A 13,172-nucleotide genomic window follows, 5' to 3' on the forward strand; every position below is an offset into this window, starting at 1 on the left:
TTATATATATTGAGAGATATATCTCTATATATATATTTCTATATATATATAGAGATATATAATATATTTCTATATATATAATATATATAAATATATATAAAATGTATATATAATATTATAAATATATATTATATATATATATATACAGGACTGTCTCAGAAATTAGAATATTGTGATGAAGTTCTTTATTTTCTGTAATGCAATTAAAAAAACAAAAATGTCATGCATTCTGGATTCATTACAAATCAACTGACATATTGCAAGCCTTTTATTCTTTTAATATTGCTGATTATGGCTTACAGCTTAAGAAAACTCAAATATCCTATCTCTAAATATTAGAATATCATGAAAAAGTATACTAGTAGGGTATTAAACAAATCACTTGAATTGTCTAATTAACTCGAAACACCTGCAAGGGTTTCCTGAGCCTTGACAAACACTCAGCTGTTATAAATCTTTTTTTTTACTTGGTCTGAGGAAATATTAAAATTTTATGAGATAGGATTTTAGAGTTTTCTTAAGCTGTAAGCCATAATCAGCAATATTAAAAGAATAAAAGGCTTGCAATATTTCAGTTGATTTGTAATGAATCCAGAATGCATGACATTTTTGTTTTTTTAATTGCATTACAGAAAATAAAGAACTTCATCACAATATTCTAATTTTCTGAGACAGTCCTGTATAATGTGTCTTTATTACGCTTATGCATGTTGCTTTAAGAGAAGGAGAGAGGTAAAGAAACGGAATGAGAGAAAATAATAATTAAATGAGAATAGAGGAACAGAAAGAACTTTAAAAAACGAGAGAGACATTGTCATAGTGTGACAAGGCCTGTGAACCATGAGAGAGGGATATGAGGGAGGGAGAGAGAGAGAGAGAGGGAGTGAGAGAGAGGGAGAGATAGAGAGAGAGAGAGAGAGAGAGAGAGAGGGGTGAGAGGGGATTGTTGCAAACAGGGATTTGCAGCAGAGGGGAGAGAAAGAAAGGGGGCAGTGGCACTCAGTGACAGAGTGCTATGCACACACACACACACGCACACACACACAAACACACACACTCACACTCTGGTCCCTCTGCATCTCCATTCCAAACGTGTCAGTCAACCCGGTCAGTTGATTATTTGTGTGTGTGTGTGTGTGTGTGGTGGGGATGTCCAGGAGAGCACAAAGCCATCCTCCACCTCCATGACCCACGGTAAGAGTCACTCCATCTCCCTCTCTCTCTCTCTCTCTCTCTCCTCTCTCTCTCATGTGTGTGTGTGTGTGTTTGGCCTCTTTCTGTTGGTTTGCGGGGCCTCTGTGGCCCAAAGGCCGGTCCGAGGCCTCCGTTGGAGCCCGGTAGTTCTCCTCTCAGGGCCCGGGTTGAAGCTAACGGGAGACCTTTATAACGAGCGGTCCCTCCTGGGTTCTCGTTGCGGCCCGTCAGGAGAACCGGGTCAGGAGAACCGGGTCAGGGAGGTCATGAGGGGAACCGGTGAGAACGTTGTTGGAAAAACAAATTATTTTATTTGTTTTCATGAAGTTTTTGATCTTGAATCTGACTTTAAATCAAGAGCAGCTTTTTTTATTTAACCGCTCTGGCCATATATATATATAGCTTTATATCCATATATATATATATATATATATATAGTATAGTATATCATTTTTTATTTATATATATATATCGATATGTATAGAATGTATAGAGTATATTTTATTTATTTATATTTATATATATATGTATGTATATAATATATATATTATTTTATATAGTTATGTATATATATATGTATATATATACATATATAGATGTATTGAAAATGTTTATCTGATAAATATATATTTATAAATATATGTATAAATATATATATATATATATATATATATACAATTATATCATATATATACGTATATATATATATTTATATACGTATATATAAGGGTGTCTATGTTTATGGATTAAAGTCTGAACTTGTTGATAATTGGATCTGGTCTCTGAGACTGGAGATTTTTCTAGAAATATTATGTTATATCTGTTGTATTGTGTGTGTGTGTGTGTGTGTGTGTGTGTGTGTGTGTGTGTGTGTGTGTGTGTGTGTGTGTGTGTGTGGAGGAGATGACATTTTTCAGATCTGTAAGCATGTCAGAAAGTGTGTGTGCGCTTATAGTCCTTTAAGTGTGTGTATAATGTGTATGTATAATGTGTGTGTGTATGTGTATAATGTGTGTGTGTGTGGGGGGGGGGGGGCTGCAGATTAGTCTCTTAATAGAACGCACACCGTCTATTCATGTTGAATGAAGTCCGAATAAACGTTTCAACGTTTCCTCTAACTGGAGATGTTCACCTGGTCTGAGATCATTTGCAGCTCTTTAATTCTTTATAGAGACTTAATATAAAACCTCCCTGTAATAAAGTCATGTTCATATGTTGGGCTGATCCCCCTTTAGGGGCTCAAAGGTTAAAAACAACACACTCATTAATATATTTTAAACACACATCTAAGTGATGATTGACTTAAAACACACCAACGTTACATTAATACATTTAACATGTTTAAGACTTAAATAAAGAGTTTATTAAACAGATTTTGATTGTGGAGGATTTCTCCCCAACCTGGCAACCAGAGCGCTGTTCTTAGTAATGTTTGTTTATCTATAAAGTTTTAGTGGATAATTACACGGCAATTAACCACATCACATCGGCAGCAACAGTCTGTGGTAGCGTTGCATTGTGGGTAATGTAGTGCCTTTATTCACTCTCCACTCCTCCAGGACCAGAGACCAGGACCCGTTTCTCACACAGGAAGCTCACCGCCGCTCCACTTCCTGTCGCCGAGGACCTACGACCCCGAGACTAGAAGAGTCCTCTCCTTCGCCATGTCCTCCTCTCCTTCCCTCCCCATGTCGCCTCCCTCCCTCCCCATGTCGCCTCCCTCCCTCCCCATGTCCTCTCTCCCCCCCAGCCCCCTCGCCATGGAGTACCTCAACGACTTTGACCTCCTGAAGTTCGAGGTGAAGCCGGACACGCCCCCTCCGCCGTGCGGGTACGCCAACTCCTCCTCCCTCCTCCTCCCCCACCTCCCCTCCCCCTCCGGCTCGCCGTACACCGAGCACCCCCCGAGGGACTCCAGCCCGAGCTGCAGCCCGTACGACGACTCGCCGCCGCCTTCGCCGGGCGTCGGCGAGGGCCACGATGGCGACCGGCGCCGCCGCCCGGCGCCCTGTGGCTCCTCCTCCTCCCTCTCGTCGTCCTCCTCCTCCATCTGCTTCCCGCTGTCGCTCTCCAACAGCTTCACCTCGGGCGTCAGCTCCGGCTCGCAGGGCCCCGCCGAGGGCGGCTCGGGTCACGGCGGTAGCGCCGCGCCGGCCTCGCTGGAGGACCTGATCTGGCTGGCGGCGCTGCAGCAGCAGTTCGGTGGCGTCGGCGAGGCGGCGGGGCCCGCCACGCTGCTGGGGGCCTTGGGAGGGGCCCCGGAGCGAGGGGACCGGGACCGGGCGCCGGGCGCCGGCTTCCTGGGCTGCGAGGACGCCGTGGAGGCGCTGCTGAACTCCGCCGCCGTCGGCTCGCAGGTAAATCACTCACCTCCGCCCTCTTCCATCGCCGCCTCGTCTTCGTCTATCCTCCTCGTCTTCGTCTATCCTCCTCGTCTTCGTCTATCCTCCTCGTCTTCGTCTCGCCTCCTCGTCTTCATCGCCCCTCACCACCGCCTCTCTCCAGTTCCCAGGTCTGTCCCAGAGCTCCAGCAGCAACCTCGGCGACTCCGGCAGCGACAGCGGCGCCGACACCTCGTGCCCCAAGGGGTCCGACGCGTGCCGCCGGCCGCTCGTCTTCCACCCGTCCGGCGCCGCGTCGCTCGCCAACGGCGCCGCCTACCCGCAGCCCCTCAGCCCCCAGGGGCGCCTTCATCACCACCAGCATCACCATCACCACCCGCACCACCCCATGCATGGCGGCCATCACCACCATCATCATCATCACCACCCGCAGCTCCATCAGGTGCGCAAATTATTATATATTAAGACAAATTATTATATATTAAGACAAATTATTATATATTATTCGTCTGTTACGTTAAAAAACATAAATTAATGTGTAAGAATAAGAATAAGAGCCACACACACATGTAATAACTGCTTTATAACGTAGTTATAATCATGAATAAGTGTTAATAACACGTGTGTTGAACATGGAGTTCTTCTCATGAAAGATAAAGATAATGTGTTTTTTTATATATACATTATACATTTTAGATATCCATGTGTTTAAAAACAGACATTTTAACATTAATAATATATTCCTAATATAACGAGGTGTGGGATGAAGCTCGTGGTCTGGAGCTCAGCGATGAGCTCATTATGATAATATCGTCTATTATTGCCGTGTGTAATCCTGATAACTGTCACACACACTTATCAGATTACATCACAGATTATGGACATGTGGTGTCGAAATGTGCCCCCTGACACACACACACACACACACACACACACACACACACACACAGTGTAACACATACCATGTCCACCAATCAGGGCCCGTCTGAGGGGAGGAACAGAATAAAAAGGCCTGTTTTCTCCATATTTGGTCAGCCAGTAGTGCATCTCATTTTCTGTACTAGAAGGGCAGTTTATCACGTTTTCTCCACTGGAAGGTTACTTTAGAGGGCAGTTTATCACGTTTTCTCCACTGGAAGGTCACTCTAGAGGGCAGTTTATCACGTTTTCTCCACTGGAAGGTCACTTTAGAGGGCAGTTCATCACGTTTTCTCCACTGGAAGGTCACTCTAGAGGGCAGTTTATCACGTTTTCTCCACTGGAAGGTCACTCTAGAGGGCAGTTTATCACATTTTCTCCACTGGAAGGTCACTTTAGAGGGCAGTTCATCACGTTTTCTCCACTGGAAGGTCACTCTAGAGGGCAGTTTATCACATTTTCTCCACTGGAAGGTCACTTTAGAGGGCATTTTATTAAATCTTCTCCACTTGAAGGTCACTTTAGAAAGCATTTTATTTAGTTTTTTCCACTGGAAGGTCACTTTAGAGCTCATTAGTATCACACATTCTCCCCTGGAGTCCACCAGTCATATGTTTATGTTGAATCCACTTCACACTCGTCCTACTCATCAATGCCACTCAGCATTAAGTCGCAGCTCATTCCCGCCGTGTGTTTCCTCCGTCTGCTCGGCAGTGCGGCGCCAACGACCGCTTCTCCGACGAGCAGCTGGTGAACCTGTCGGTGCGCGAGCTCAACCGACACCTGCGCGGCGTGAGCAAGGACGAGGTGGTGCGCCTGAAGCAGAAGCGCCGCACGCTGAAGAACCGCGGCTACGCGCAGTCCTGCCGCTACAAGCGGCTGCAGCACCGCCACGCGCTGGAGTCCGAGAAGCACGTGCTCACGCAACAGGTGCGCGACCTCTGCGACCTCCGCGACCCCGGAGAGAACCTCCTCCTCCTGTGCGTCGCACGGCGGTGAATAACAACACGCCTTCTTCTCCCCCTCAGCTGGACCAGCTGCAGTGTGAGTTGACTCGGGTGCTGAGGGAGAGGGACGCCTACAAGGCCCGCTACGAGAAGCTGCTCGGCACCGGCGCCGCCCCGCCGGGCCGCGGGGGGAACCCCCCTTCCTCTCCCCCGGACTACTTCCTCTGAGCTCCGCCCCCAGGGAGGGGAAGAAGAGGAAGAAAGGGATGAGAAACCAGCATGGAGAGCAATCAATGATGAGTAATCAGACTTGGGGAAGGAGAAACAAGACTGTGTGTGTGTGTGTGTGTGTGTGTGTGTGTGTGTGTGTGTGTGTGTGTGTGTATGCGTGTGTGTGTGTGTGTGTGTGTGTGTGTGACTGTGAGATCCACTCCCGAGTGATTAAAGAGGAATCGACCGTTACTTCGGCGGGTGAGACTCGGCTCGCCGCTTTTAAACTTCACTGTGAACGACAGTCGCACCAAAGAACTCGATAGACGAGACGATGAAGAAGAAGAAGAAGAAGAAACAAGCTTTATCTTGCATTAAAATAGTCCCTGACACTGCTGAGCCTTTCATCTATGCAATATCATATATGAATATCATACATATATATGAATATATATATATATATATATATATATATATACACACATATAGCTGCGTCATGCTCTCCATAAGGAGTGTGAGGCTCACCCTGTGTAGTCGTGTGTGTGTGTTTCTACATGAAGCCGCTCGGCGTGCCGTGGACGCCGGGCGGGTTTTCTTTTTTCACAGTTGCCTGACGACGTGTTTGTGAATGAATGAATCCAGAAGAGAGCAGGAAGTGGGAGGAGCCTCTCGTGGGGTCTTCCAGGTGCTAAAGAGTGACGTTTAGCCATCACTTGCTGTTTGATCTTTTTTTAACCAATCAAGGAGCTGGTAGAGTGTGAACTGGACTGGGGGGGGGGGGGGGCGGGGCTAAGGATGCAGGGATTCAAACTTTTTTGAATGCAAAGAATGGAGACAGGTGTGTGAGCTGTCCCATGACTCACTGCAGGGGTGATGCATTCGAGCGTTATATTTATTTTTGTTTGGGTGTATAGGTTAAATAAATATTTATTTTACTTATTTATTCAGTATTTATTGTTTATTTATGTTTACTGATTCTAATGATTATTATGTTTTGGCCCCTTTTACTGGTTTTATTCCACTATAGCGTGTATTTTTACCTTCCTATGCAGTTTATTATTTTGTATTAATAGAGATATTAATTAATATTTATTGCAACCCCCAAAAAGAATTAATTCATAAATAAGCGACGGGGCGGTACGGAGGTTGTAGTGTGTGTTCAGACGGCAGAGGAAATAAATAAATAAACAAAGTAAACATCCCTCTGACCTTCTCTCTCTCTGAGCATCGGTACTTTCATCCCCCCCCCCCTCCACCCCTCTCTCTTTATCTCTGTCCCTATAGTGAGGCAGTGACCCTGGGTGTGCACTGTTTGGGATGACCTCATCTCCACCCCCCCCCCCCCCCACCCCCGGATAAAGGGACCGGGATTAGGGGCTACAAAAGCGGCCCCGGCCGTTCACTGCCGGGGTCCATTGTGGCTTTGTGTGTGGGGGGGGGGGCACGCTCGCATTTTGACAGAAAACATCTCCAAACACACTGCTTGGGGATGGGGGGGCTGTGTGTGTGTGGGGGGGGGGGGGGTGTATGTGTGTGTGTGTGTATGGGGGGGGGGAGGGTGACTTCATATCATGAATCATAAGAACAGGAGACCGAGCAGGTTGCCACGCCCCTGTCTGCCAGAAGAATACCGGAACACACCGAATATCCCCAAGGACACGCACACGAACGCGCGCGCGCACACGCACGCATACACACAAATAGAGCCAATTAGTGAGGAGGAGACTTGTGCGGTGCCGCGCCCTGGTGGCTGTTGTCCATATCGCGCCCTGCAGCGCCTCCTCCTCCTCCTCCTCGGTGGGGTCACCGCAGAGAGCTTCGTGACACACCATCACCCCCCCCCCCCACACACACACAGAGCTGCGCGCACCTTTGCAGCAGCAATAAAACGCTTCACTCCGCAGGGAGAGAGTGAGAGAGAGAGAGAGAGAGAGAGAGAGAGAGAGAGAGAGAGAGAGAGAGAGAGAGAAAGAGAGAAGGTACAGTCCGGAGGAGCGTTTCGGTGATGAATGACGGCGCTGACTGCAGAACCGGACCTGGACCCGAACCGGACCTGGACCTGAGGAGACGGGTGCGATAACGGGGAGAGGGAGAGAGAGAGAGAGAGAGAGATAAAGAGAAAAAGAGAAAGAGAGAGAGAGAGAGAGCATATGAGCCAAATGAAGAAGTAAAAGAGAGAAGGAAGAAAGAGAGACGAGAGTTACTTTGTGGAGAGCCCGTGTGACAGGTGAGAGATCACACCGTGTTTGGGTTGAGGGAGGAGGAGGAGAGGAAGAGGAGGAGAGGAGGAGGAGAGGAGGAGGAGGGTGTCATAAAGTGGGTGATGAGTCATTAAGGAGTCGTTTTCAGTTTGCAGATGCAGACAGATGAGCCTGAAGACACCAAGGCGACCAAGGTAAGAGGAGGTGTGTGTGTGTCTGTGTGTGTATGTATGTGTGTGTCTATGTGTGTGTGTGTGTGTGTGTGTGTGTGTTTGTTTCAGGAGGTAATGTTCTCGTTTTAATCACTAAATCCAATGTTTGTCTAAATGGGGACAATATATATATATATATTTATATATTTATATATATAAATACATATATATTTATTTATTTATTTATATATATGTATTTATTTATTTATTTATATATATATATGTATTTATTTGTTCATTAAATCGTCTCTAATCGGCTTTTTGTATTTGTCTCTGATGTGAGTGTTTATGATCATCAGGTCGTGTGTCGTGTGTTTACAGGAGAACTGGAGGAGGGGGGGGGGGTTGGGGGGGGGGCATTATTACACCGTAACACCTGCTGTGCTGCAGGATGATGTATATTTAATAGGGCTGTCAATCGATTTTAAAAAATTAACTAATTAATCGCAATTAAGAGTTAAAAGTTAAAAGTTCATTCTTTTTAAAGACCAAACTTCACACAGAGCTGTATTTTCAAAGAGGCTCCTACATATACAGTGCCAGCGAGGTATTTAATATCGTGGATGATAAATTGTTTCTTCAGTGAAACATCAGATTAGTAAAAAAAAAAAGTATATTGAGACCCCATTGGTCCTGTCATCTTTACCACTGAACAGCAGAACCAGTGGCCTTGGTAACTGACTGACATTCACATATGTCACGTTAACCCTCTGGAGGCGGGGCTCATTTTATACATTTTACAAAAAAATGTAAATTCACCTTTTAAAGGCGTTTGCATATGACACATACCCACGTGTTATACATCACACATTCCAGAACAATCTCAGCTCTATTCAATGAGGCTCAGTTGTCCTGGTGCCGTGTTCTCTGGTTCTCTGACTGACAGGCTGCTAATGAGCCTCACCTGTGAGGTGGGAGGTCCTTTGTGATTTACTGAGTGTTCATTGGTTGTTTTTTTCCCGAAATGTTGACAGACAAACGGATTGACAAATCACGGTGAAGATTTCGTGTGACGAGTTCTTTCCGCGCCGCGTCACCCAACACGTCGCCCCTCCGTTCCTCTGTGTGTCAGAGGGGGAGACCCGACTGATTCATCCACGAGTTTAAACTGATTTTTCGCGGAGAAATAATTGTTTTAAAAATGGAAACAGTGTTAAACCGTACTGCCGCGGTTTGACACTCGGTTTGAGTGTAAAAACTTCAACAAACACCGGAAGTAAACAAAGTTGCGTTAATTGCGCCAAATTAATCGCGGTAACACTGACAGCCCTAATATTTAATATTTAATCGTCTTGTATTTTAATGCTCATGCGTTCTCATCTCTTCCCGTGACTCACAGACGTCCGTGTGATTTGAACACTAGGGGGCGCGACAACAATTCGCCCAATATGGCCGTTTTTCGACGTTCTACATTCACAAGCCCCTCCCACAAAACTCATCCAATCAACTGCTCTCTGCTCGTGGATCTGAAGGCCATGAAGACGAGTAGAGATGAACTTTATGCTCGTTACATCGATCACATGACCACTTCCTGTCTGTCGTCTTCACACAGTCCAAGTTTAATGACATCATACCTCCTCCTCCTCTTCCTCCTTCTACTCCCTCTTCCTCCTCCCTCATCCTCCTCCTCCCTCCTCCTCCTCCTCTTCCTCCTCCTCCCTCCTCCTCCTCCCTCCTCCTCTTCCTCCTCCTCTTCCTCCCTCCTCCTCCCTCCTCCTCGTCCTCCTCTCCTCCTCCTCCTCCTCCTCCTCCTCCTCCTCTTCCTCCTCCTCCTCTTCCTCCTCCTCCCTCCTCCTCCTCCTCCTTCCTCCCTCCTCCTCCTCCTCCTCCTTCCTCCCTCCTCCTCCTCCTCCTCCTCCAGTGTGAAGGCATGACTCTGTCCAGCACCCAGGCGGTGCGTAGGGGCAGCACCCCTCTGCCCATAAAGCACCAGCTCCGTCGAGGGGAAGCCGTCCACGACGACTGTGACTGGACCTCGGGCCCCTCGGGCCCCTCGGCCCCGGTCGACCCCCCGACCCTGGTGGTGGAGGGCCGACCCAACGGGCCCCTGAGGATCGCCCTGCTGGGGCAGAACGGCGTGGGCAAGTCCTCGCTGGCCATCGCCCTCGCCGGGGACACCGACAGAACGGCGTCCGTGGACTCTGACGGTGCGGCCCCACGCCGCCGCCTCACGCCGCCTCGCCGCCGCCGCAGGTGAATCCCTCGCCAGGTGAGACCTGACCTCTGCTCTGCCTCTCCTCAGGGGAGGGCCATGTGAGCGCCGTCACCGTGGACGACGAGGAGAGCGCCATCATTATCTTTGACAACTGGAGACAGGTGAGCCAACTGCTCGCATTTCACTGAGCTATGTATGTATGTATTATATATATTATATATATATATATAATATATAATACATATAAAATATATACATATATATTATATATATATATGTATAATATATATATATATAATATATAATACATATAATATATATACATATATATATATTATATATATATATGTATATAATATATATATTATATTTATATATATTACATTTCTATATTATATATATATGTATTATATTATATAATATATTATATATTCACTAAACTATGAATTTTACCATTGCAAAAAAAACTGACGGTACCTTACTGTAACGTCTTATAGTTTAATATTCACGGTACTTTACTGTCACGTCTTATCGTTTAATATTCACGGTACTTCCCAGCGTTCTGTAAGCCTCTCTCCCCGGTGCTCAGGACCTGTCGGCGCTGCGCTGCGAGGTCGGCGTGTTGGTGTTCTCGGTGACCGACCGGCGGAGCTTCCACCGGACCGCCCAGCTGCGGCTGCTCCTCCGGGAGACGCAGCCGCAGACTCCCATCATCCTCGTGGGCAACAAGAGCGACCTGGTGCGCACGCGGGAGGTCAGCGCCCAAGGTGAGGAGCTCTGTGCACGTGTTCTCATTCACACTCAAAGAAACTCACAGTATTTATCTAAATATTAATTATTACTGACTAATAGAAAGAGGAAAGAGAGCATGAATTATGAGATTCATTTAAACCCAAATCATGATATTCAGATGAGTCTCAATATTAATGAATACATGAGTCTCTAAGGCAAATAGTTTTGCTTTAAATATAAATGTGAAAAAAATCTATACGATAAGAATACGATTCACGAGTATATTTCTGAAGTAGGGGTTATTTTTAGATCAATGTAAAAGAAAATGTGTTGATTATGGTCAACAAACTTATTGTTATTATACAACCATAATAAACACATTATCTTTTACATTTATTTAACAACACATTTTGTGTGCATCAATATATTCGTGAATCGTATTCTTTCACGTTTATTATGGTCATATAATAACAATATTAACTACAACTATCTGATCAAGGTGAACATTCCCAAAGAATGGCATTTACTACATCCGACTGAAAGGTGTTTCTGTTATTTTGTCCACCCCCTACAATTGAGAAATAACCCTAAAAGTCGACGCTGTGTGATAATAAATGCAAAAACTAACAAAAATGGAAGTTGAAGTTAAAGATAATCGTATCGGCCGCGGACGATTAAATCAGTTTTCCTTCTTGTTTACGAGTCCGATGCTTTGCTTTCGTATCCATAGCAACGGCTTTTCCTTCTGTAAAAATACACGATATTGCACGTAGAGCACCGAGCGTAGTTATGGGGAAACTCGAGTGTCACTTCTCCGCTACTAGGAGGCGCTTAAGCGCCAGCGTTCTTATTGTGGCGCGACGATACGCCGATGGCTCCGCCCCGTATACGGTGACTCCCCCTCTAAGCTCCGCCCCCTCTTCCCTCAGAGGCCACGACCAGCGCCGCCCTCTTCAACTGCCTGTACCTGGAGATCTCGGCCTCCCTAGACCACCGCACCCCGGAGCTCCTGGAGTGCGCGGTGCGGCTCGCCCGGGGCCAGTCCCCCTGGGCCCCGGGGACCGGCGGCGAGGACCCCAACGGCGGCGGCCGCGAGAGCATCACGTCCCGCGCCAAGCGCTTCCTGTCCGGCCTGGTGCCCCGCTACCCGCGGGACCGGGAGGTGGGCAAGTTCCTGAGGCAGAAGTCACGCTCGTGCCACGACCTGGGGGCCCTGTGATTGTGGGCGTCGCCGAGGGCGGAGAGGGGGCGGGGTTTAACGGTTAGATCGCTAACGCCGGAGAGTGTCGTGTAGCGTATCCACGGAAAGACAATGGCGAAGTGAAGATGGAGAGATTTTACATAAGCACGTGTAGATAAACTGTAACACATTATCACGCCGCCGTAGATCAATAAATTGCTTTTTTTTTTTTGTGGGAGTCTAGAGAAAGTCCGTTTTCTGTCTCCGTTTGTTGTTGACGAGGAGACGCTGACACACACACACACGAGCGGTTTAAGAGACTATTGTCGATGTTCATTTTACGCCGTGCCGTATCCATGGCGATGGCGAGTGGTAAAATAGTGAATCGTGGCAGCGAGCAGAAAAAGGAGAAAAAAAACGTTAAAAAGAGAGAGTGGTTTGAGCTTCCAGAGAATGAGAGACGGAGCGGAGGGAGAGAGAAAGACAAAGATTATTGTTTGTGGAGCGATGGTTGCCGTGTTACAGTTGTCATGGAGACCTGGGATCAGGGAGACGTACACAGATGTTCTTCTAGTTCAGTTCTTTAACTAATGGATCACAGGAAGTTAACACGCTTTTATTTTAAATTAAAACAAATTGTCAGATATCACCTTCACCTCCCTCCCTGAGTCTTTCCATCCTCCCACACCATAACACAAAGCTGTAGACGTCACCGGCCGGTGTGTATATATAACCATCATTTCATATAGGAGGGAAGCTTGTGCTGGAATAGAAGATGAAACAAAACATTACGAAGTGACTCATTTCCGCTGAAACGACTGGAACAGATTGGAAGGTTAAGAATCTGGGAATCGGCCAACGTGATGCGCGAGCGCCCTCTAGCGGCCGAGATGAGATCTGCGGCGGAGAGGAACATGGCATATACACACATTATATATATATATATATATACACACACACAACAGACTCACGAGACCCGGGGGCTGGAGTCATGCGCTCAGCAGATGTCACATTTAAAAGTTACAATATATAAAACATGTAAAGAAAGTGAAAGAGTTAAAATGTGTATTTATTTGTTAAA

The 13,172-nt window shown here is 46.6% G+C and overlaps 2 protein-coding genes across 5 annotated transcripts; both read left to right on the forward strand.

The window, feature by feature from the left end:
* The first annotated feature begins 1,001 nt into the window (after positions 1–1,001).
* Positions 1,002–6,812, forward strand: nrl (neural retina leucine zipper). Of its 4 annotated transcripts, XM_056414777.1 has the most exons (6): positions 1,004–1,194; positions 2,754–3,025; positions 3,272–3,551; positions 3,700–3,978; positions 5,169–5,384; positions 5,483–6,812. In XM_056414777.1, exons 2-6 carry the CDS (start codon positions 2,859–2,861, stop codon positions 5,627–5,629), a joined length of 1,089 nt encoding a protein of 362 aa, XP_056270752.1. In that variant the 5' UTR covers positions 1,004–1,194; positions 2,754–2,858; the 3' UTR covers positions 5,630–6,812. The 4 variants fall into 4 exon arrangements, with proteins under 4 accessions (XP_056270749.1, XP_056270751.1, XP_056270752.1 ...); XM_056414774.1 differs by having other exon boundaries at positions 1,002–1,194; positions 2,754–3,551; XM_056414776.1 differs by having other exon boundaries at positions 1,002–1,194; positions 2,754–3,551; positions 5,202–5,384.
* A 769-nt stretch (positions 6,813–7,581) lies between these two features.
* LOC130194165 (GTP-binding protein REM 2-like) lies at positions 7,582–12,324 on the forward strand. The gene is made up of 6 exons (XM_056415056.1): positions 7,582–7,838; positions 7,961–8,006; positions 9,886–10,171; positions 10,267–10,340; positions 10,769–10,946; positions 11,841–12,324. Exons 2-6 carry the CDS (start codon positions 7,968–7,970, stop codon positions 12,128–12,130), a joined length of 867 nt encoding a protein of 288 aa, XP_056271031.1. The 5' UTR covers positions 7,582–7,838; positions 7,961–7,967; the 3' UTR covers positions 12,131–12,324.
* Positions 12,325–13,172: the final 848 nt, after the last annotated feature.

Source organism: Pseudoliparis swirei, chromosome 5 (genome assembly GCF_029220125.1).
Source record: "Pseudoliparis swirei isolate HS2019 ecotype Mariana Trench chromosome 5, NWPU_hadal_v1, whole genome shotgun sequence".
Lineage (NCBI taxonomy): Eukaryota > Metazoa > Chordata > Actinopteri > Perciformes > Liparidae > Pseudoliparis > Pseudoliparis swirei.

Excerpts from the sequence above, each read along its gene's own strand:
- LOC130194165 (XM_056415056.1), top strand. The coding sequence starts at position 7,968 with ATGCAGACAGATGAGCCTGAAGACACCAAGGCGACCAAG. Across the intron at positions 8,007-9,885 it reads AAGACACCAAGGCGACCAAG|TGTGAAGGCATGACTCTGTC; the intron begins GTAAGAGGAGGT and ends CTCCTCCTCCAG. Across the intron at positions 10,172-10,266 it reads GGCGTCCGTGGACTCTGACG|GGGAGGGCCATGTGAGCGCC; the intron begins GTGCGGCCCCAC and ends GCCTCTCCTCAG.
- nrl (XM_056414774.1), top strand. The coding sequence starts at position 2,859 with ATGTCCTCCTCTCCTTCCCTCCCCATGTCGCCTCCCTCCCTCCCCATG. Across the intron at positions 3,979-5,168 it reads ACCACCCGCAGCTCCATCAG|TGCGGCGCCAACGACCGCTT; the intron begins GTGCGCAAATTA and ends TCTGCTCGGCAG. Across the intron at positions 5,385-5,482 it reads AGCACGTGCTCACGCAACAG|CTGGACCAGCTGCAGTGTGA; the intron begins GTGCGCGACCTC and ends TCTCCCCCTCAG.